The sequence below is a fragment of the Macrobrachium rosenbergii genome, chromosome 25, assembly GCF_040412425.1.
Source record: "Macrobrachium rosenbergii isolate ZJJX-2024 chromosome 25, ASM4041242v1, whole genome shotgun sequence".
NCBI classification, from domain to species: domain Eukaryota; kingdom Metazoa; phylum Arthropoda; class Malacostraca; order Decapoda; family Palaemonidae; genus Macrobrachium; species Macrobrachium rosenbergii.
This window is the reverse complement of record NC_089765.1, coordinates 36,602,450-36,627,169: the sequence shown is the minus strand read 5'-3', so window position 1 is coordinate 36,627,169 and position 24,720 is coordinate 36,602,450. Positions and strand designations below refer to the sequence as shown.

Genomic DNA, 24,720 nt, shown 5'->3' with positions numbered 1-24,720 from the left:
GTTCCATCCACCTGAAGGGGAGGATGGGGTGGGAAATCTGTACAAGGTCTGCTAATCAATAGTGTTTTCGTCTTACTGGAGTTCAGCCTCATACCCCACTGACTACACCATTCCCTGATCCTGTCCATGTCCCGATTGAGGCTGAGGACAACTTCATTTCTCATAAGTGGAGACTTTACGACAGCCACAAGCATTGCATCGTCGGCATACTGAACAGTCTTGTTTTCCAGGCCAACAACCATGTCACTGGTATACACTAAAAATAACAGTGGACCAAGAACACTGCCCTGTGGAACTCCAGATATGATAGGTCTTGGCTCACCAAAGATCCCATCCCACAGCAACTCGCTGTTGCCTACCTGTAAGGAAATATCGAAGTAATTCTAAATCACAACCACCCACTCCAAGATTCTGAAGTTTACGAATAAGTGCCCTGTGATTTACTAATTTGAAAACAGCACTAAAATTTATTTGAATTACTTTGCACTGAAAACCCATATGAAAGTTCCCTTGCAAATGGCATATCAAGTCTAAAAGAGCATCGCAAATTGCAAACAATTACCAAGGCTACACTAGGTAGTAATTCTGCCTGATTTCCTTCTGGTGTAGAACTTGTTGCAATAGCACATGAAAAACTCTGTTCTCTATTTCCTAATGTCTGAAGATTGTATACAGTAATCCCTCGATTATCCTGTATACAGTAGTCCCTCGATTATCCAAATAGACATTATACGAAGCGCGACACAACCAGATCCCAGGGGCCAAAGATATGTATATAATATTTAGATTTCAAAAAACTGAAAAACAGATAATTGATGGTTGGCAATGATGTACAGGTCTAAGGAAATGTTTGTAACACTTCTTCACCCATAAACACTGAGAAAGAGTTGGGGAAGGGGGTTGGGGTTTGGAAGGCTTGGTGCAGTGGAAGAGGAGCAGCAGTAACGATGTTTAAAAGGAGAAGCATGGAGAGAGGGAGTTGTATGGGAAGGTGGGTGGGCAGAGAAGGACTTTCCCCTTGCTGGGAAGGGGGTGGGAATGCTGTGCAGAATTTGTTTGACTTTATCAGAGCTTTTTTTGTTTTATGTTTTTTGACGTTCATGCTTTTTCCACATTTTATTAAAGGATTTTACAGTACAGATAGGCATCGACTTACGCACGGTGCAACGTACGACAATCCATGTTTACGACAGCGAAAAAAGTTACAAAAATAAGAAAACTATAAAAAAGTTATAAAAGTTTACAAAACATGCAGTGTGCAGCGCTTACGAGTAGCAGTTCCTGCGATGCATTTATAATAGACCTCGCACTCAAACATGTACTGTATATCCAGCATGATATACTATGATCATACAATTAAACAATTTAAGAATGTTTAGCTAGATTGGATAAATTAAAATCTTAACCAGCCAAAAAGGCGAGATCAGTATGAAAAAGAATACTAAGGACAATAGCACATGACCTAGAAATTCCACATTCAACTGTCAACAGTTCTTAAGGATTGAGAAAGTGTACTTGAAGCTGTTTAAGGTTTTGCTTCAATGGTGTGGATAGAAGACCAAATTAAAGAACGAACACCATTAAGCCTTATTACCATCCAGGCAAATGCTGGAAGTCTGTGTCAGACCTAAGGAACGTGCAGGTGATGACTGTCAACTAGAGTTCATTGCAAGTACTGGGTGGTTAATAAGGTTCAAAAGAAGATTCAGTTTGCATAATGTTTGGGTAACAGGAAAGGCAGCGAGAATGTTCGTCGATAGTTTTGATGAATTCATAAAAGAAAAATTATAAAATATTACATTTCCCATGCAAAAATATGAGTTGATTACCATTCTTAGAATAAACTTAAAAAAAAAAAAAGTAAATGCGAAAATATAAGCATCAAACACGTGCTCCACGTGATTTCCAAACATTGTAAAAACGTTCTGTAATGTTAAGATGAAATGGAAATTGGTTGAGATAAAACTAGAGACAGTAATAGTAGAGTACTTTCCAATACTATAGAATTACTATGGTGCGATATTCATCAGTGTCAATAGAAATAAGGTTAAACAGATTTTAGTTTGGGCGCAGTTACCACTGGCTTACCATCAAAGCATATGAAACATAGTTGTAAATGTGGGGCAAGTTACAAAACATTGAGATGAATTAGAAAATTAATTAGTTAATGAAACATAATGGTAACAAAATATTCTCCTGTGTGCTTTAAATATATAAGTATGATATCCAGTTAAAGAAAACTAAATTGTGTGTCTGCGTAGGATGGAACGCCACGTGTAGGCTAGATGTAAACGTGAAGTAAGTTACAAACACGAAAGGTAAGTTACTTATGCAAAGTTTCCGTAGTATTACCAGGCAAAATGGGAAATCGATGATTGCAATAAAACAGATGATTAATAATATCTTTGTAATGCATTTTCTTAAAAACAATACACTAAGAGTCTAGTTTACAGCACAATATGAGTAAGGCAATACTCCCTAGTTTAATTCTTGGTAAGGGAAAGCAACAATGTAAAAAGGCCGATTTACTGAATTCTTGGCAGTCCTCAGTTAACGGCAGGAGTTCCATTCCTGGCTGAGCACAGATAACCAAAAATCTTTGATAACTGAAACTTCACAAATAATTATGGTAATAAATGGCATTTACAATGTTGTAAGTGCCAGTAAACCCCTTAACGGCACCGTTAACTGCTTACCGACGCTGATAAATCGCTTACCGATGCCAATAAACAGCCTACCGATGCCAAAAGTCACTTACTATCTCTGAAAATCTGGTTACGACATCGTTAGCCAAGCGTTGTAAAACCAAAACGCTGTTAAACAATGCTGCCTGTAAGTGAGGACTGCCTATAAAACAAATGAATATAATCATTATTGTAAAGAATGATAAGATAGTTACTGTATAAAAATATATTCATGGTGATAAAACCATGGTAGACGTAGGTTAAAGGAGTTATGCTATTAAAATCGACTTCCAACATGCATGCAAGAACCTAACCCTATTGTAACTCGACACCTACATAACTTATAATGAAATAATCAAGCACAATGCAAAAGAGAGAGAGAACTGATACTGTGCTAAGAAATACACCTTCATTCATATAGCTCATAACACGCACAAACCTAATAGTACTCCTACTGTCCTTTATTTCTCATTTTTTATTTCTTGGTATTTTGTCATACAGTAATTTTCAATGCATAAAATAAGGAATAACCAGAAACAGTGGTGAAAAACCAATAAAAATAACAGTGAAAGAAAATAACAGTGAAAGAGAGGGACATCAAGCATTCTTGATTGTTATCGGCTTGAAAGCATGACGGCACTTAATTTTTCATTTTATGTCACTTTATCACTTTTAATTGGCTGATAAGGATACATCAGTTCAGTAGCATATGGTAGAAGTTACAGGGTTGTGAAGCACTCATGTGTTTTGTAAGCTTTTTCACTATTGGCGGAAATGCGCATGTCATGACATTTTGATTTTCTGCTCTTTAATAGCTTATAGACATAGTGTCATAAACATACCTTTCTCTAATTGGTTACATCCAGAAAGTATCAGTGCATTTGGTAACAAAGAGTGCTTTTGCTCTGATGGCTCCTTTGGACACTGCAGTCTCAAGGGAATTTTAATACTAGTCCCTCACTTTTATCAGTTTTTAAATTGTAGGACAGGCAGTAAAAGAGCAGACAGCTATTCAGAGAGTAATCTATCAAAAAACACTACATAAAGAATGGTTTGTTTGCCTTAAGGTACATGTTTCTAGTTATTGATAAGAAACTATAGGATCCTTGCTAAATGTTGCTGAAGTCTGGTTGGTATTAATAAGAAATGGAAGGAAATGATTGAGTTCTTTCATTTACTTAGGTGAAATAGTTGGAAAACTGCTTTTTGTTGCTGTTAGATTGGTTGGTCGCATTTAAGTCATGGATTGTTAATGGTAGAGCAACTCAAACCAATGAGTGATGAATGTTTTGATTTCTTTCACTGTTGAGCACGTTGCTGGTCAAGTGCCCATGTCCTAGGGTCTTGGTCTTGAGTTTATGTTTAATCTGAGCAGAGATGAAGAGGGTAGCTACTTTCATTTTATGGCATGCAAAGGATGGTATGTCCAAAGCCAGTGATTTTATTTTATTTTTTGAGGAAGCTGATCATCCTTAGTAGTTTTTTAAACCTCACTATGCCCATATCTTTTATGGCGTGTAAAGTTGGGAGCCTTTATCACAATACATGCCATACAGTATTTATTTACATGTTATGGATTTCATTGAATTTTTTGCTATTTACATGTTTATGGATTTCTGTAAATTGTGCATCAGCGAATGAAACCATGTTATTTGAATTTTGCTTTAGAGATTTAGCTGTAAAAGATTTTTTCTTTTATGTAATAGAAAGCTTTTTTTTTTTTTTTTTTTCTACCAAAAGTGGTATAAGGACTTTTGAGGCAGGCTAAAAAATAAAACTGGGACATAGGAGGGGTACCACAATTTATTCAACTGTGAGCACACTTTAATTCTGCATTTGAGATTTTGAGGTGACGTATGACATACACAACCGAGGAAATGTGTTGACATAATAGTGTTTATAAAAGAGGGAGAGTAACTTTTCATGAGTTGATTTTTTTGTAGGCTGATGAAATTTTTTTAAGAACTGCATACTTTATTATTTACAAGGAAAATACTAACAAACAACAGACCCCCAAATGACTCAGAACCAAGTTACAGGACAGATGGGTATGTTCCATGAGTTATATTAGAGAATGGTGCCTTTAACTCAAGTCTTGGGTCCACAGCTATGAATTCCAGTTTCCGATTCTCAAGCTTTGCTCTGTCATTCAATATTCTACAGAGCTGTGTAGTTTGTTATTGAGTAATCATTTAACCCCTTGCAGATGGGTAACATACATATATGTTTGCTTATAGCTTTGGGGTGGAATCTAGGTAACATACATGTGTGTTCAAGATTTCACACCATACAGTTTGAACAAGTTTTGCAGGAAAAGTGTTCAGATCACATCCGTGGGCCATAAATGACTCACGGCAACTTTTACCCCAACTCTAATAGCTAGTGGGTACAGGAGAGAAAGAGAGAGATCAGTTTACCTTGAGATGTCTTAGTGGAATGTTGTCCACCATTCCGATTCAAGGAAGTTTCGTAAATATTTTACAATAAATAAATATACTCAGAATATGTTACTGATTTTAGTTTTTATCTGTTATTATGTTGTGTGAGCCGTAATTATAATTTTACAAAATAAAATAGAAAAAGCACTTAGGACTTGATAAAATTAGCATATTTTTACGAATGTCTTTTGGAAAAGAGGCCCCTCGCAGGGTTGGAAATATTCACTTTCGACTTTCCCTGGGAGGTACAGAAAATTTTTTAGGATTTTATTTTCTTATACCATATGCATATGCATAGCTTCCTCTTTCCATTGATGTTTTTTTTTTTTTTTTTTTGGCCTGGTCTAGGGGTGTGCATAATATATATTTTGCCTGGACTGTGAGGGGTTAAGGGGTGCGCCGATCTTCGAGTTTCAAAAAATGAACATAACTGAGTTGACAGTTTTGTACTGTTTGGTGCCTAAGTAAACATGTTCTGAAGTGTTATTGCTAAAAAAAAAAATTTTTTTTAGATGGATTAATTGACAATTTTGTTCATCATTTTTATTGCTGTGTGAGCAACAAATTGTCACAAAACTTGTAAATAATTTTCTAATCCGTTTTTCTAATCCCGTTTAGTTCCAGATAATTGATATACAGGTTGACCATCACTAATCCGGCACTAATTTCGACTAGTGCAATTTAAAATTTCTTGGGTTACCACAACAGCCTGCCGTTACTGTTTGTTGCACTACTTGCGTGTGTACATACTTACCCTATGCACATGATTATCTTTTGGGTTGTAAAAAAAGTTAGAAAATGCAGTAAAAATAATAATGAAAATAGCATAGAATATGTATACAGTGAACCCCCTGTATTTGCGGGGGATGCGTCCCACACACCCCTCCGCGAATAGGTCAAATCCGCGAATGCCACCCCTCTAAAAACACTTAGAACTGCCCATTTTGATAGCTTAAACCAAGAAAAACCCTGTAAAAGTGCTTATACCTGAGTATTTTAATAGTTTTATCACAAAAAGTGCATTTATTCATGAAAATTATATGAAAATACAGTAATTAGTGAATGTTTCTCAGTGAAAAATAACGCGAATGGGTGAATTTTCCGCGAATGATGGCTAGATATGTTCCACAGAGAAACCCGCGAATGTGTGAGTCCGTGAACCATGAGAACGCGAATACAGGGGGTTTACTGTAAAGAAGTGTTACTACAGAAAACAAAACAAGCTGTAGAAAGTTATCAGACGCCAGCGAGTGAATTTATGCGTTCATACATACCCTATGCACACGATTATGTTTATCTTTTGGGTTGAAAAATTAAAAAATGAGAAAATACAGTAAAAATGTAAATGAGAATAGCATACAATATAAATTTAAAAGATCATAAGCATAACACAAACCAAAACAAAATGCAGTAAGTTCTCCAGTGCCAGAGAATGAGTTTGTGCATTCATACACACCCTACAAACATGATTTTGTTTATCTTTTGGGTTGTGAAAAAAAAATTAGAAAATGCAGTAAAAATATATATGAGAATACCGTAAAATGTAAATTTAAAAAATCATAAGCATATTACCACAAACCAAACAAGCCATAGGGGGTTCTCTGACACCATAGAAAGAGTTTGTGCATTGCCACATATCATATACAAACAATGTCATATATCTTTTGGTTTGTAAAAATAAAAAATGAGAAAATACAGTACGGTAAAAATATAAATGAAAAAAGCATAAATTATAAATTTAGAAAATCAATCCTAACAACACGAACCAAAACTAGCCATAGTGAGTTCTCTGACTCCAGAGAATGAGTTCGTGCACTCGTACTTACTGTATACACACAGTTGCATTCATCTTTTGAGTCGTAAAAATTAAAAATAAAAAAATACAGTAAAAATAAAAATGAGAATAGCATAAAATATAAATTTAAAAAGTCATATTCCTAATAACACGAACCAAAGCAAGCTGCAGGAAGTTCTCCGATGCCAGTGAATGAGCTTGTGGATTTGTACATACTCAAAATACACGATTGCATTTATCTTATGGGTTGTAAAAATAAAAATGAGAAAATGCAGTAAAAAAAGAAAAGAGTAACATAAAATATAGATTTAAAAAAATCATAAGCCTAATAATTAATAAAACAAGCCATAGGAAGTTCTCCGATGCCAGCGAATGAGTTTGTGCATTCGTATGTACCCAACATACACAATTCCGATTATCTTTGGGTTGTAGAAATAAAAATGAGAAAATACAGTAAAAAATATAAATGAGAATAGTATAGCATACTGTATATAAAAAAATCAGATGAAGAAAATGGGAATCCTGACAGCCCTTCACCTAACATGTAAATGTGCTTACTAGTTGCACATGCCAGCTCTTCACTTTGGAAGTGGCAGTGATGAACTTTCTTGTGTAAGTCAACAGAATTACCAGTACCATTTATTTTGCCAGTGCTTCATTAAAATTTCACTTGATATTCGTTTAATATTTCTGCCAGTCCCAGTGATGCCAGATTAGTGATGGTCAACCTGTACTTGCATTACCCAGCAAAATATCTGTTTTCTCCAGTGATAGTATATCACTCAAAATTTTCTTTCTGCTCGGCACCTGTCAAAGAAGCACTGCAAATGTACTATGCCAAACAATTTACAAATAATTTGTATTTTGTGACATTTTTACACATTTGTATTTCTTGACTTATTCTTAAAGTCAAATAACCACAATCTATAAATGAACATGCTATATACAGATGATATACAGACATGCAAATGAATAGCAGTCTTCCTCATCACCATTCACTTATCCAGAATTTATGTTGTAAGTTGAAATCATTCACAAATCAATTTATATTTTTGACAAATGGTAAAAACAGAGTGAATATTATATTTTATTTCCTTAGGATATCTTTACAAGGTGTCTGTTCATGAATATAAAAATATGTAAGTAAATGGCAACATTTCTTTCGGGCGCTTCATATAGTGACGCACTGTACTTCACGAGTCATGTCATGCCTAGCTTTTTAGTGCATTTCTGAGTACAGTTTTTTTTGTCATAGTAGAAGCACAGAAGAGGTGTATAATAAGAGATATAAGAACTATATGCACTCTGAGAAATGAAAAGGCAAGAAATTGGAAAAAAAAGGCAAGTCTCCATTAAGATATGTCATGATTGTCAATCAGCCAAGAGGAAACCAAGCAAGGAGCACATATTTCATTTATTTTTTTTTTTTTTTTTTTTTTTCGGGGATGTTTTTCAAATGAAGAAACACTGTAATGGCAAAAATCATTTTTCTGCCTATCAAGGTTTCAAAGTTATAACAAAATAAGCAAAAAAATATATATATATTTTTTTGCTGTTTTCTCAAACCTTGTATTTAAAAAAAATAAGCAAACATGCCTCAAAGAAGACAGAACAGAGTTCAGTGAAACTTACCCAGAATGTAATATAACTATGTAGCTTCAGTCTCATATAAGAAAAACTGGTTTTGATTGCAACTTTTTCATGTATACAGTATTTTGAAAATGACACCAGTTTTATTTTTTCAACTGTAAAATTTATAAACTTAGAGGCCAAATTTTTTTATTTCCTTACGCTTATATTTTCAGTATTAGTTGCTTAATAAGTGGTAAAAATTTGAAGCAGATCCCTTGTATCATAAGGTTGCAATGCCTACTTTAAAATGGGGCCTTATGGCAGTGCTGTGCCCCTCAAGTTTCGGGTAAAATAATCTGTGCAGTGGTTCCATCATAACCTGGTGTGGTCCATCTACAGTAAGTTTCTTTATTACTGGACCCAAGAATGAATATTAGTGTTATTTATGCATTCTGGTGATGAAATTTAGTCATAGAATGAAATAAAAGGGTTGCATGATATAGACAGCATTTTATAAGTGACATTTATATACTATTTGTGTAAAAGAGAAACCTGAAGAGTTGAAAGATTTATTGGAAAATGTGATGTGTTGATAATGAACTGCCTAAAGTTGGTGTCCACTCAAGATAGGAATCCAAGTTAGATTTAATTTTATATACTAAAAATTGATGAGATGATAGGAAGCTAGACTTGCTGATATCATGAACACATTTTGTGTAGTAGAAAGTCATAGTAGTAATAAAAAAATTGAAAGAGGGTTTGGGATAGGATTTAGAAAGAATACTGGGATGATTACATGAATTGTCATGGCAACACCTGAAATGATAATAGGTGGGTAGCTAGAAGATTGCATAATAAAGCATATTCAAAAGTAAGGAGCTCATCCTGAGCTATTTCAGGTTTTAAGATTCTTGAGAAAAATTTTAGGAAATGATCTGGCAAATAAAAAAACTGGGTAAAATGCATAACCACCAAAGTCAGATCTAATAAGACATAGTGAAGCAGTGGAAACATGTCCTTGTTCAGAATTAGCTCCAAAAAAGTAGAGAATATACTAGGTTCTTGCTGGGAACAGAGGAGACATTTTCATATTTTAATCCCACACTTATCTTAACAGACTTGAGCAAGGCCAGGTTGGGTAAATTTGGGTGGATGGTTAGGAAATCAAAAAACAATACATATGAATATAGATAAAAGAAAGTGAATGCAGTAAGTGACAAATGTCCTCTAACATGTCAAAAGCCTTTACCAAAAATTGATCTGTAAATGATTTATAAAGTATCCATAAATCTGGGTCAGTAAATAACATTCTATTCCAAATCTTTTCAAAACCTTTTACAAAAATTTAAAAGATTTATCAATAAGTATGTGATAATAAAAGATTTATCAATAAGTTTTTATCAGCAAAAGGTTTATCAATAAGTATATATCAGTGAAGGATTTCCAATAAATAAGATGTCCTGAAATCCTGTCAAAAACCTGTACCAAAAATTGCTGGAACATAAAAGTTGTAAAATAGATATACATCTTCATTAATGTAAAATCACCACTATATAAGTCTCTAGGAGGAAAATACTTTTATTCATAGATGTTAATAAAATTTTATATAAATTGTTAGTATTAACGGAAGTTTGCCCCAACAGTAACAATCATACGTGCTTCACATATGATGAGAAACAAAAGAAAAGTAGCTTCCATATATACTCACGTATCATGCAACTTTTGAAGGCCTAATTTTGAAGGTAATTAAAAGGGGGTCGCATCATACACGAGATATAAAATTACCATATGTGATATTCACATATTAGTATCGTATTATAAAATACAAACGTAACGAATATACGTCTTTTCCATGAATCTTATAAAAAGTTATGCATTACTTCACTGTATCTGTATATCTCATATTACTATTGTATCATAAAATACATACATAGTAGTCATGCACCATTCTCATTGTTTATGTTTTCATGAACGTGGACAGTGGTACCTTTGGGAATTTTTGTTTAGGCATCAATTCAATTTCCGTTTAAAGATAATCAGGGGGAAAGTTTTGTCCCATCTGCCATACACATTAAAACAACAGTAAAATGTGTTTTTTCATGCCAAGTAGTTTTGATTAAAATCCTCCTCTCCAATTTAATTTATGGTTGAGTTTGATAGCATATCGAAGTTTGGGGGAGTTTCATCCATCTTGCTGATGCACGATAATTTATAGTCATTAGCAGCCTGAGCATTGTTTTCTCAGGTTTAGGTACAATATGCAGCTTATATTTAGCAGTATATTTCCTTGCTGGCCTTTTCTCCATTGTGAATACTGTACAGTAAAGTCCCTGTATTTGCGGTGTCACGATTTGCAGACTCGCCTATTCGCGGATTTCTCTGTGGAACACATACATGCATTATTTGCTGAAAATTCGCCCATTTGCGGTATTTTTCATTGAGAAACATTCACTAATTACTGTATATTCATGTCATTTTCATAACCAAATGCACTTTTTGTGATAAAACTATTAAAATACTCAGGTACCCAGGTAGTGCTCGAGTTACGATAATTCGCCGTATGATAAGTCGATGGGGTAAGCAATTAACCCCTTCGCCACCGGGACGTACACATGTACGTCTTTTACGGTACAGTAATAAAAGACCGCGACGTACGCCTATACGTCTTTCATCCCTCCTCGAAAAGCAGAGCTGTTTTCTTCAGCTTGGATGGGTTTCAGGCGTAGTATTGTGTACGAGAGAGGTGCAGAAGCTCCACCCACTATTCATTCTAGCCAATGAGTGTCCGATGGTCGTCATGACGTCATATTCATATGGGATATTATAAGGGGTATCGTCCAGCAGCACATGTCAGTGCGCCTCAAGCTGTTATGTATGAAACATTGTCACGATCTTGTGAGTAAACCATTTGGATTTGAAGGCTAAACTTTTTCTCCTTTTGATTGCAGTTATTTTACAGGTTTTTTTATTTTTCAGTATCATGATGTCGGATGATAGTATTTCAGATCCTGGGTAGGAATACCTGCCAGATCTGTCAGATGATTATAGTGATAGTTGTTATAGTTGCTTAGAGGATGACAGCGACACCGAGATTTTAGAAGACATTGAACCCATTATCAATGAAGGTTGGCAGTTCATAACAGATCCATTTTGTGACAAGCGCCCAGACCCACCCCCCGATTTCACGGAGGGTGACAATGTGATCTCTGTTTGCACACCTGACTTCACCTGCCTACGAGATGCATTTTGTTTCTTTTTTTGTGATGATGATATTGACAGACTGTGTGAATGGGTGAATGCTCAGGCAGAGGAGTATTTTCGGTCAACAGGAAAGTGTACTATGTTTTTTGAAAACTTCTTTCATTTTTTTTTACACTAACATGTAATTTTTATTATCATCATTTTTTCTACTACAAGTTGTGGTAGTAGTGGTATTACTGTTGAATTTTTTTATTATTATTATTATTATTATTATTATTATGATTATGATTATTATTATTATTACCAATGCCATAAACATTCATTGATGTATACTAACTGTTTCCGTAAGAAAACTAGTAAATACTGCTGTTACTACTAGTACTATTTTACTAATACTTTACTACTTTTTCTGCTACTTTATTTCTACTACTTTACTACTATTTCTATTTCTGCAATTACTTTTTCCACTAAATATTCCTCTTTTTCAATATATATATATACAGTATATATATATATATATATATATATATATATATATATATATATATATATATATATATATATATATATATATATATATATATATATATATATATATATATATATATATATAGCCAATGTGGTGAAAAATATTCATTGGTATGTACACAATGTTTTCACATAAGAATATAAATGAAAAATATGAATAACAGAAAGTTTAGTGGGAGCAAATGATGACTGATATACTCGCGGTCTCATGCGGTATGCAAGCGTTATCGGCAGTGCAACAGGCCAGTGGCGAAGGGGTTACTACCGATACGATAATATTTATAAAATATTTTTAAATATCCTGCGGGCACAGGCAGCAGTGTATAATCAGGCAGCGAGAGAGACCAAATTACAATAGACCACCTTTTCCTCTATGTATTTATCCCATCTTTAATTAAAAAAGGTAAAAGAGAATGATAAAAGTATTGTTAGTAACATTATACTCTTGCGTAAATCCGTACAGCCATAAACAACTGACCAAGAAACTGTTGTTTTGCTTATAACAGAATTGGATAACAACAAACGTAGTTATAGTACAAATGAAGTTAAATAGAATAGGACTGATATATTTTTACATTATACCGTTATTCAGTATGGATAAAAGATTGTCAAGGAAACATACTGCTAATGACTAAACAGGCAGTCCCCGGTTAATGGCGGGCTCGGTTAACAGCGATCTGGTTTTATGGCGCTTGTCTAGCGACGAAAATTGGCAATTTTTTATGCCGAAAATCGCAGATTTTCACTTATCGGCGCCGATAATTGGGTATTGGCGCCAATACATACCTAACAGAGGCGCCCCAATCGATGTTTTCGGCACCGATAACCCCCAAAAATCACCAAAAAAGCGCGGAAATCGCTGATTTTCGGTTAGCAGCGATTTTCGGTTATCATCACACCCTCAGAAACGGAACCCCGCCAATAACCGGGGGACTGCCTGTACTGTAAATTATCGTGCATCGGCAACATGGATGAAACTCAGTTGTAATTAAAATCAGAGAGAAAGTATTTTAATCAAAACTACTGGGCATGAAAGAACACATTACTGTTATTTTTACGCCGATAAACGATAAATGCGTAAAGCTCGTATTATGATGAAATCAAGTGAAAATAGCGAACGGAATCTTGAATTTTTTTTACATAAAACAAACCCCCCCAAACGGCCATCTTCAGTCGTCATCTATTAACAAAATTAATAGATAAATTAACTTCACAACTAAACGTATTTTAGTTATATTTCTACTTAAAAACACTTTTAAGTTAAAAGTTAAGTATACCTTAGTTAAACCAGACCACTGAGCTGATTAACAGCTCTCCTAGGGCTGGCTGGAAGGATTAGACTTATTTTATGTGGCTAAGAACCAATTGGTTACCTAGCAACAGGACCTACAGCTTATTGTGGAATCGGAACCACATTTACAGTATAGTGAGAAATGAATTTCTATCACCAGAAATAAGTTCCTTTAACTCTTCATTGGCCAGCCGGAGACTCGAACTCAGGCCAAGCAGAGTGCTAGCCGAGAACTCACCGTGTAACGGAAAATAACCTTGCTCCTTATAAATAAAGTATCTAGACTCTGGAGATTCATTTACACTAACTAGAAGCAAGAAAGCGCTCTGAACCGAGTTAAATGCGGTGAAATAAACACCGTGTAAACGTTTCCAAACCAAAACACTGATCGCTATGAACGCAATTTTTAATACAAAAGCAGTATAAGAGTATATACAATTTTATTGGATACAGTGAATTAAGGCATAACATTTTAAAAGATCTATGGAATTGGTGCATATTCATTATGTTGACTTTTGTATAATACGATATGCGAATATAGAGTACAGTATAATGTAGGCTACGCTACCATGTATGCTAAGCTAATTCTTGTTTTTATCAATTTCTCTTTGTATTGAATTATCATAAGTCACTTTGCATGAACCTCCAGAATTAGCTGATAGTAATAATTACTATACCATGTATGTAAAGAGTATATTTTATAGTGTAGGCTAGGCTACCATATATGTATACAGTACTTGGTACCAAATACCCTAGTGTTGGCTAGGCTATGTTTGAGATACGTTTTGGTATTTCTTACTTTTTTCCAACAAACAATGGTTTTTTTTTTGGAACCTAACCCCAACGTAAGTAGGATAATACCTGCATAAGCATTTTTAGTGTGTTTTATGTGTGTTTGAACTCTCAAAATAGGCAGTTCTGAGTGTTTTTAAAAGGGTTGTAAGTATTCGCTGGTTTTAGCTATTCGCAGCGGGGTGTGGTATGCATCACCCGCGAATACGGGGTTTGCTGTACATAAAATATACATAAAATATTTTTAAGGGTGAAAATGTGGGGGTCACATGATATGCGAAATCATGCGTTACACAAGTATACAGTATACGGTGCTTAGAGATATTTGTGTAAGTTAACATGTGATACAAAACTTTTGTGCTTTTACAAAGTCCATCTTTCAGTGAAGGATTTGCTTTGTAGTAACAAAAATGATGTTTGTTAATTGTGTATCACGAAATATAAGTTGCCTTAAATTTTAAGTATAATGAAAAATCGAGATCAGTTATGCTAAAAAGCACCATAAGATTGAAACGCTGTAAGGCAGAGCTGCCGTAACCTGGGGACTGCCTGTATATTTACTCAAGGAAGCAGCTTTTCTCGAATATAATCTTTTTATTAGCATTTGAAGTTATGAATTTCTAGTAAACATCAGTGCTCAACAATATTGTTCAGTATGCCGATGATGCAACATTTGTGGGTGTAGTAGTCTCTCCACATCCTAGAAATGAAGCTGCCCTCAGCCTCAATCAGGACATGGACCAGATCAGTGAATGGTGTAGTCTGTAGCACACAAGGCTGAACTCCAGTAAAATGAAAACATTGTTGATTAGCAGATCTTGTACAGATTTTCCACCCCATCCTCCCTTCAGGTGGGTGGGACTTTGCTGAATGAGTCTGAAGTTTAACTATTCTATGTATAACTTTTGACTTGCATCTTACTTTTGAGAAACCTCCAATGAAAGTTTCAGCAAATGCCGCATGAAAGTTAGGTATTGTTTATGAGGCCTTATATATTTATAACTGATAAAATCAGTGCAACCTGTTTAGGTCATCTGCTCTTCCTTTACTAGAATAATGTTCTATGGTATGGATGTCTGCTTCTGCCAGAGATTTATCTCTCTTAGAGTGGTTCGTGATGGTAGGTTTCTGTTTCCTAATATTAGTAGTTACAACTTGGAACATTAAAGGATGGTCTCCTGTTTGTTAATTTTTCATAAGTAGTATTTTAACAAAGAGTTTTCATATTCACAATTGTTTCCTGATCCTCGTTATCTGGTGAGAGCAACCAGTTTTGCTGATTAACAGACCAGTATGCAGTAAAGTGCCTCGCTGTCAAACTTCTCATTTCCAGAGGTCCTTCATTCCTCACACTGTTGGACTAGAGAACAGCTTGCTTACATTTTTATTTATTTATTAATTTGTTAATTTATCTGTTTTTCTGATAACTGTTATCTTTGTTTACTTCTTTCGCTTGAATATTATATTCTTTGGAAGCTTGAATATCAAGTCAGTGACCCCTGTGGACTTGTTCCATATGAATAGGGTTCATCTTTTGAATATATAATAATAATAATATAATAATAATAATAAATGTAAATTGGTTGTACTGTCATTGTGATCAGGTTATGTTCCAAAAAAATTGTAAACTTTTTTGAAGCCTTAAATTATATTACACAGCTGCCTCTGTTTTTTTTTTTATTAGATTATGCCAGATCCTATGCAGGAAGCACATTGACATACTTATATTCTAATGTTAAAGGGCTCAATGTTAAATGATAGCAAGAAGATTGCTAAAAAGTGTGTTCCCCGGGACATTCTTCCACAGAAGGCCAGCCGTATGAGATATAAATGAAATAGCTTATTTGTCTGGTTAAACTTCTTAAAAATTATAATCTTCCATGAAAGATTTGGGCTGTTACTTTTGGATCTTTAGTCTGTTCTTTTATCAATCTTTTATTTGACAATTCATTGTACTACAATAAACAGCAACTCTTAAGGTTCTTAACAGACATTTAAAATAGTAAGGTTTCAATACATGATTGATAATACTCATTGGAACTGTAGCAGTAGGAGTAGCAGAGTGTTCGACATTTTTATCAGTTTGCATTATTGTATTCAGGGATGTGAACAAGTACAAATTGAACTTTGAAGGCAGTTACTTATAACTGGCATAAACTTTTTACAGATGTAAATGAATGGAGCTTCTCTGTATATATTGTACTATTTGTGGAGTTATTGTCAGCTAGTGAATATACCAGACATGACCATAACACATTGAAGAAGAAATTGTATGGCAGTGTATACTATTTCAGAATTGTTATAAAGTACAATAACTTAGTAAGACCAGTGGTGACAATTCTTGACTCGTAGGGCTCACCTGAAGGTTTTATGAAGTGAGAGGTTAAAGTGATATGGTGGTCATTTTAAACTTCATAATAATTTTGACTAGGTATGCATTCGTTTGCCTAGTTGTTCTCAGAATGTGATATTCATGCTTGATATATTTCTCAGTTGAGACTCCCTCAATTACAAGAAATATAGAGGTATGATCTTCGTTTCCATCTTCAGAATTTCACGTAATGCGGGCCCGCTGTTAATAAAAAGCATCCAATAAGATTCTAAACTTTTCATATATATTTGAAATTGCAATTGATGCCAGTGGTGGACAACAAACTTCAGCTTTTTGTGTAGCTGGAACTTCATTGGGAGATACTTTATGGCTGGTTGTCTCTTCCTAAACCAGAATAAGGCCACAATAAGGAACGTTCCTGGTGCAATCTAGAGTTTCCCCACTATAATTTGAGCGGATCCTGGGCCATTTACAGTTTGAGTCTGCAGTGAATGGTTATTCTTAAAATTACTGTTAAAGGAAAAAAATCTCATTCCAAACTAGGTATATATTACTGAAACATTTTTCCAGACACAGAAAATAGACAATATACAGGCAGTCTCCACTTGTCGGTGGCATCGGTTAATTGCTTTTCGGTTTTACGGCGCTTGGCTAACAACAACGTTAACCAGTTTTTCAACGCTGGTAAGTGATTTTTGGTGCTGGTAAGTGGTTTATCAGCGTCGGTAGGCAGTTTATCGGTGTCGGTAGGCAGTTTATCGGCATCTGTTAGTGATTTTTGGTGTTGGTAAGCGATTTATGTGCTTGTGGCGTAGTAAACGCTAGTTATTACCATAATTACAGGCAATTACTGGTTTACAACAGGGTTTCTCTTCCTATGCCATGTCGTAAGCCGAAAATCATCGTAAGCCGCAAGATCGTCGAAAATCGTCAAAAATCCTGAGAAAACCTTACTGTTAATGTTTTGGATGTACTGAAAACAATGTAAACTGCATTTTTGTTGAGTTTTTCATAAAAAAAGCCTCCATTCTGCCGTTTTGTAGCCATAATTCTTTGTCGGATTGGCATCGTAAGCGTCGTAACCCCAGAACGTGTCGTAAACTGGGAAATAATTTCTGTTGAACATATTTGAAAAGCGTTGTAACCTCAGAACGTCGTAAGCCGGACCCGTCGCAACCCAGGGACAGCCTGTACTGTAATGTTCTGGTTATTGACAGTTTTTGGTTATTGGCGCTTGGCCGGGAACAGAACCCCCCACCATTAACCGGGGACTGCTTGTACTCACCAGAAAAAAAAAAAAACCTAGTAGGAGATAAAAAAGTTTGAATCTCAATACTGCGACAAAATCACACTGCAATAAGATTACATTACTGCTAGGAACAAATAAGAAAAAGGATTAAGAGAAGCTCAAGACAAAATTGGCAGAGGTAAAAACCCCAACACTGGTGAATTGAAAGAGCAACATTAAAAGCTATGATTGTTATGAAGTCACACAGTGGAATGAGGGATAGGGGATTGTGCCAGATGTGGGTCTAAGTATATGCGTCGAAGTTTTTTTTTTTTTTTAGAGCATGATAGTGTAAATGGGATGACCTTCATGGAAATAAGGCTTCATATGATTAGTAAAGTTGTAAGAATAATGCGAGTTATGTAATAATAACCGCCGTGTACGTGGTACACAATATGTTCATAGTTTTAACATATTTTAATGTCAGAATAAATGAAATTTGCTTTAATCCAAGAACTATGTAAAATCTGGTAGAATTACTTGAAATACATGGCTTCCAAAGAAAGTTGGTTAGCTCAGGGATTGATACTTTACTGTGTTCCTTATTCTCCCATTGGATTTTGTTTGCTTATATCAGTGGATCATGTTAGTGGCATTATTATTATTCACCCAGATGTTATATAATTGTGTATCAAAGAAAAATAATTAGTTTATTTTTCTTTGTGACGATGAATAATTAGTTTATTCCTTGTCACAATTATGCAACTGGGCAATACAGAAGAGAGCAGATAATGGAAAGCATTATAGATAAATGTTTGCTTTTCACCTACCCATATATGGATTATTGTTGTTTTCGTTATGGTTATTATAATTTCTTTTAGACCGCTTGAGTTAAATTTCAGTATTCTCATATGGGTTGCATCAGTGATTAAAAACTTCAGTTACTAAACAATGGAAAAGCAGTGTCCAGATACATCATATAGCATTGTGGTGTACCACATATTAAAAATACAGTTGATATTAGAGGATGTTTGCTGTTTATGAAAATGAGTCTGTTACGAGTAATTGGATGAATTTATCAACATTGTTACTTGCACAGTTTTGGAAAATTGCAAGAATATGACCTTAATATTGTACCTGATTTACCCAGTTTTGGTTGAATAAAATTTTTTTCTCATATCTATAAAGGCATCCTAATGGTAGAATAAAAAACTAGCCTAGGTAATATTCTAGATATGTTGTAGAAATAGGAAATGAACTTATGTGATATACAGAGTCTCAGTCCTGTAATTTATGATCTCAAGGAAGTTGGATGAAATATATGTAGTAGCATATTCACTACACTGATTTTCTAATCAAGTAAGTAAGGCAATTGGGTTTTGTCGTTACTTGGATGGTTGACAACCATCAGCGAATGTCACAAGTTCAGTAGTGTCATGATCATTGAAGTCAAGCAGCATTGAATCTGATTAGTTAAAGATAGAGGACTGACTACCAAAAGTCATTGACAGAAAATCCTGTGACCCTAGGGTGATCCCAATGGGTATATAACTTCACCCAAGAATCAGTGCTGATGCAAGTGGCAGGAAGTCAAAATTATTCCTTTAAAGTAACAGATTGAGTCAGAGACATTTTTTTGGTTTTTCCAAAGGGTTTTAAGAGTGAAGAAATGTGTAAAGGTGACATTCAATCGGCAAAAGTTTTCAACATTTTCTCCATGTCTCTCTTGCTCTTGTTTATAGCTCTTACTTAGTGTCACCTAGAATTATATATTACTGTACTCTTATTTTACCAGTAGATATACAATTTCTGGATTACTGTTTCCTGTCTCTTATCTTCTTCATAAGATTTGTTTCCAAATGAAACTACATATATTCACATGACAACATTTTAAGTAAATAAATTCAAGGCACATAATTTGTGAAAAAATCTCTGTGAAAATTGCAAAGGTTTATCAATAATATAAGTAAAATAGCTCAGAATTAAGGCCATTTATGATTATTGGGTGCTTAAAGAACAATTATATTTAACACTATGGATTTAGTTGCACTGTTACTCTAAATTTGATTATTTTGTTCCTCCTAAGTACTGATATTTATTTGATCTAAAAATGAAGCTCAAATACCATTGTAGAATACAAGAAACTTGTTTAACTAGGGGAAGATGTCGTGAGCCAATACCTATCATACATTAGTGTTTATATAATTATGTTAGTATGAAGTTTAGTTAGAACTGGCCGGAGTTATTTTACAGTGTAAAGTCAGTGGTTTTCTAGTAAGGTTCTTGTTCACTGTTGATTACTTTTGTAGCAAGTACTAAAAAATAGAAAGTTTTTCCACATTCCTTCCCTTAACGTTTTTATTATTTCTTATTTGTCAGGATTTGGAGGAGCATCAGATACCAGGAGTCACTCCAGGAACACTGAAGAGTGAGCCAAGAGTGCTGGTATATGAAAAGACTACAGGAAAAATCCTTTCAGGTAACCATCTCACGTATTGTGCTATTATTTTTATATCTTGTAAAAATAATAACGAGTTATGTGACAGATTGACATCATTATCAGTATTAAGTGCATTCCAAACTTTTTATGTCAGCACCTTTGATCATAGTCATTGCCATCATCATTAATTTTACCTATTACTTTTATAGAATTAGACATGTAACACATGTTCACTATCCTCTCTTCCCCAAGTTTCCATCTGATCTAGGTCTTTATCCATTCCTCTTTTTCCATGATTTCCTTGTGCCCTCTACAGGCTGCTCTGCTACTTCTAAAACTAAGCCAGTCAGGAATTATGCCTGGTGTTTCATTTTCCCCTGTACATTGCATATATACATCATGTGTTCTGGTGATGTCAGCATTGCTTGTGTGTGTGTGTGTGTGAGAGAGAGAGAGAGAGAGAGAGAGAGAGAGAGAGAGAGAGAGAGAGAGAGGGAGAGAGAGAGAACATGCTTGTTTGCTTGAGTTGAGATTACACTTGAAGTAAGGGCATTCAACCAGAAGTCATTGGATTGGAAGGGCATGGTATACAGGTTATGTCATAGCCTAGGTTTTTAGAATATTGATCTTTTTTTTTTCACCACTGGACATAGGGCAACTAAATATGATGCCCAAGATGACCCAGTCATCAAAAATAGCAGCACAGATGCCCCAGTCAGTTAAGCAGGACAGTTAAAATTTTTCAGAGTTGATTAATTTCTTTTAAAATCAGGTGCAAGTTATGTGGTTTGAAATACTTGTGCCTGAAGTTCATGTAGCATTCATTTGAAACATTTAAGCACAACTAATTTGTTTCAACAGGATCAGAAGCACCATCTTTAAGAGAAGTAAAAGTATGGTTGAAAGACCACCCAAACTATGCCATCCTTCATCCAGGAATGATGAAAACATCTGGAACTCTAGTAAAATCTATCAAACCAGATGGTAGTGTTTCTGGCTCTGATGTATCAGGGTAAGTTATTTAACAATAAACAGTCTCTCTCTCTCTCTCTCTCTCTCTCTCTCTCTCTCTCTCTCTCTCTCTCTCTCTCTCTCTCTCTCTCTCTCTCTCTCTCTCTCTCTCTCTACATCTAATTTTTTTAGAACTAGAGAAAGTTAATTGAGTAGTTTGTGTATCAATATAGAATTTGCTTTTTCTATCATCTTGTAATTTTACTAATTACAAAGAAAAATTGTTTTCTGCTTCATAATATTTATGGTATATGTTTATTATTGCTTCTCTAGATTTTGTACTCTACCTTTCATGTTTATTGCAGGCAAAACAAAGTTATTCATGTGTCTACACCATCCTCTCTGACTCCTGTCAAGGCCACTCCCCAAAAGCTCACAGTTGTCAAGTCAGCAGATGGCCGCATTATAGTCAAGGCTGCTGAAGCTCTTAGTAAAGGTTTTATCAACACATCTGCTACTGTAAGCAAAACAGCCTTGACAAGTAATACCCCCAAACCGGTGGTAGTGTCAACTAAAGGTTCAGTGGTGAAAGATACAGAAACAGAAGAAATTGAAAGTGATCCCAGGATTCTTCCAGCCATAGATGAGGATGATGAGTTAGATTTAGCCCCTGCTAAGAGAAATGCAGATAATCTGTTAAAGAGTGGTGCAGATGGTAGTCCAGTTAAGAAAAGTGTGGAAAATGGCCAGCAGAAAGTGAATGACTCTTCTAAGGTAATTGAATCGCTTAAAGTTTCTGACAGTGTCACTTTCAAGAGCATAGAATCTCTTCCAGCTAAAGCACTTGATGCATCTAGTAAGGTTACTTCTCCAATTAAAGACATGAAAAAGGTGAGACATTGTTTAAGCCTGCTAATTGTTAGCATTTTTTAAAACCTAAACCATTTGCAATATAGGTTACAAAATTACATGTTAAGTGTAAGTATTACAGTAGAAAGGAGACAGGTAAAATGGAGAGTACAGCAATTTTGCATTTATTAGTCACTAAACACTAAACATAAATTACATAATATTTAAAGAGCCCCCATGTGGTAGTACCATCGTTGTACCTCGTGCACAGCAGGCAGTGCCATTTCAGCCCCAACTGCACCCACTTTAATCCTTTGACTTTGCCTTTAGTCACACTTTTTCCTTATTCTTCCTGTCCATCTCCTCTAACTTACCTTTTAGTGTAATCCTTGTACTTCGTTTCCTATATATTTTGGATCTCTTTATCTTGCTGTCCAGCTACTCAAACTGAATGGTTGAAAGTACCCCAGTGCTTGGCTAGACAGCCTAAATTTCATAAATCAGTAATTGAAGGGAAAACTATATTGTACATGAATCCAGACTGAGGCAAAGTGCAGAGTTCTGGATGAAAGCCCTTTTAAAAAAGTTCATCTTTTCAACTTTCCTCTCTTATGCAGTCACAATAACTTTTACAGCTTTTAATAATCTGAAAATGAATATTTAAATGTTGTTTGAAAGCAGAAGTATTAGTTATTATAAATTTTTTAATGCTGATACCCCTCCTCTTGCATATTTAGAGGAATAACTAAATAAATAATTTATGTTTATACTGTACCCCAGAACATTCTAAACCACAACAGTATATTACAGTGAAAGAGGACATGCTATGCAGTCTATGATAATGTCTCCAAATATCCATCAAGAATAGGACTTGCTGCATATTACATAATGAAATTTTTTTTTTCATCTGACAGTATCTCTTCTTGTAGCAGAATTCAACTACAGTGTGGTCAGCTGTTAAGGTATTAAAATTAAGGTATTGCGAACTTTACACTTGAAGTGTATGGAGGTACTTGAGAAACTTTAAAATTTTGCCCGAAAATAATCTTTTCAATAAGTTAGATTTTTGGTACAAAATCTGTGAAGATGATATAAATGCTATTGTGTTGGACCCCTGCTCATATTGTCATAAACCCTTAGTGGATGGATCCCCTCATGAGAGGATGTAAAACAGGGTTTGGTTGATGGATAGAGCCCCTCAGAGGAGTATTAATATGCACCATACAATTTGGCTGTATTGAGCGGAAAAGAGTTTCCATCACTTCAATGGCCCATAAATGAATGGTGACAACTTTAGAATCCAGCTCAGGTCAATCAGTGGGCATTTCAGGGAGATCAGTATTGTTCTTGACTTGATTGGGGGATGTCTTGCTCCTCTCTCTCCCATGATTTCTTATTTATTTGCTCATAAATCTACCCAGGGATTGCTGATGGCTTTAGTTCTTATCTTTTATGATATGATGTCAGTTATAATAGTAATTTTGCAAAGAAATATTATAAAAAACATGTATACCTCCAAAGAAGTCACTGCATCTCCTGATCTCAGTAAATTTATGTAAATATTTTACAATAATTATACTCAGAATTTGTTACTGATTTTAGTTCTTATCTGTTATGATACTGTGTGAGCTGTAATTATAATTTTACAAAATAAAATCAGATAAATTATTAGATAAATTGTGTATAACTGGGTAAAATTTACAAGTGTTTTGTAAGAGAGGCCCCACACAGGGTTGTAAATAGTCACATTTAACTTCCCATGGAAGGTAGGGAAAATTAAAAAAAAAAAAAAATTCTTACACCATGAGCATTTGCATATCTTCTGCTTTCTATTGATGTGTTTTTTTCTTAAATAGGCCAGCCTTAAAAAGTATATCTTAGTTTAACCAGACCACTGAGCTGATTAACAGCTCTCCTAGGGCTGATCCCGAAGGATTAGACTTATTTTACGTGGCTAAGAACCAACTGGTTACATAGCAACGGGACCTACAGCTTATTGTGGAATCCGAACCACATTATGATAAGAAATGAATTTCTATCACCAGAAATAAATTCCTCTAGTTCTTCATTGGCCGGTCAGAGACTAAAACGCTGGGCCAACAGCGCCCAACTTTAAAGTTTGCCTGGTCTTTGGGTTGCATGATAAATAATAAGCCTGTCCCTTAAGTGTTAAGGAAAATGAAGATGAAAAATCAGCCAACACTGCATCTGTTTAGATCAGATCAATTATAGCCATTCTTGTAAGAGTTATTGTCTCTAAGACCTATCTAGTTTAATAATGGTCATACAATTTGACATGATGTATGTGAAGTAACAGTTAAAATATCAAATCCATCATTGATTGTGGCACATGCCGAAGAGGGTGTTACTTGAAGTAATTTTATCTTGTCTTTGAATTGATCACACTTGGAGACATAAATATTTGATGATTAACCCTCATAACCCAATCACTATGCATAGAACACATGTCAATACTAATTGGTGAGCATATTTTAGGTGGATGTGTTCAAACTACTGCCAGCATTATTTGTTCATATACAAAACAAACCCTCGGTCTTAACATTAGGATAAACTTGTAGCGCAAGCTGGAATCCGTTAAAATCAGTAAAATTATATATG

The 24,720-nt window shown here is 34.8% G+C and overlaps 1 protein-coding gene across 4 annotated transcripts in view; it reads left to right on the top strand.

Annotated features, from left to right (window-relative positions):
* Positions 1–24,720, top strand: part of pps (protein partner of snf) — a 283,257-nt gene that overhangs the window by 203,915 nt on the left and 54,622 nt on the right. For 2 of the 4 annotated variants that reach the window (XM_067127353.1, XM_067127352.1), the window contains 3 exons: positions 20,241–20,340; positions 21,163–21,313; positions 21,618–22,026. In XM_067127353.1, coding sequence (XP_066983454.1) covers positions 20,241–20,340; positions 21,163–21,313; positions 21,618–22,026 — 660 coding nt within the window. Of the gene's footprint in view, positions 1–20,240; positions 20,341–21,162; positions 21,314–21,617; positions 22,144–24,720 lie in introns of all 4 variants that reach the window. The other 2 variants (XM_067127351.1, XM_067127350.1) reach the window with 1 other exon arrangement.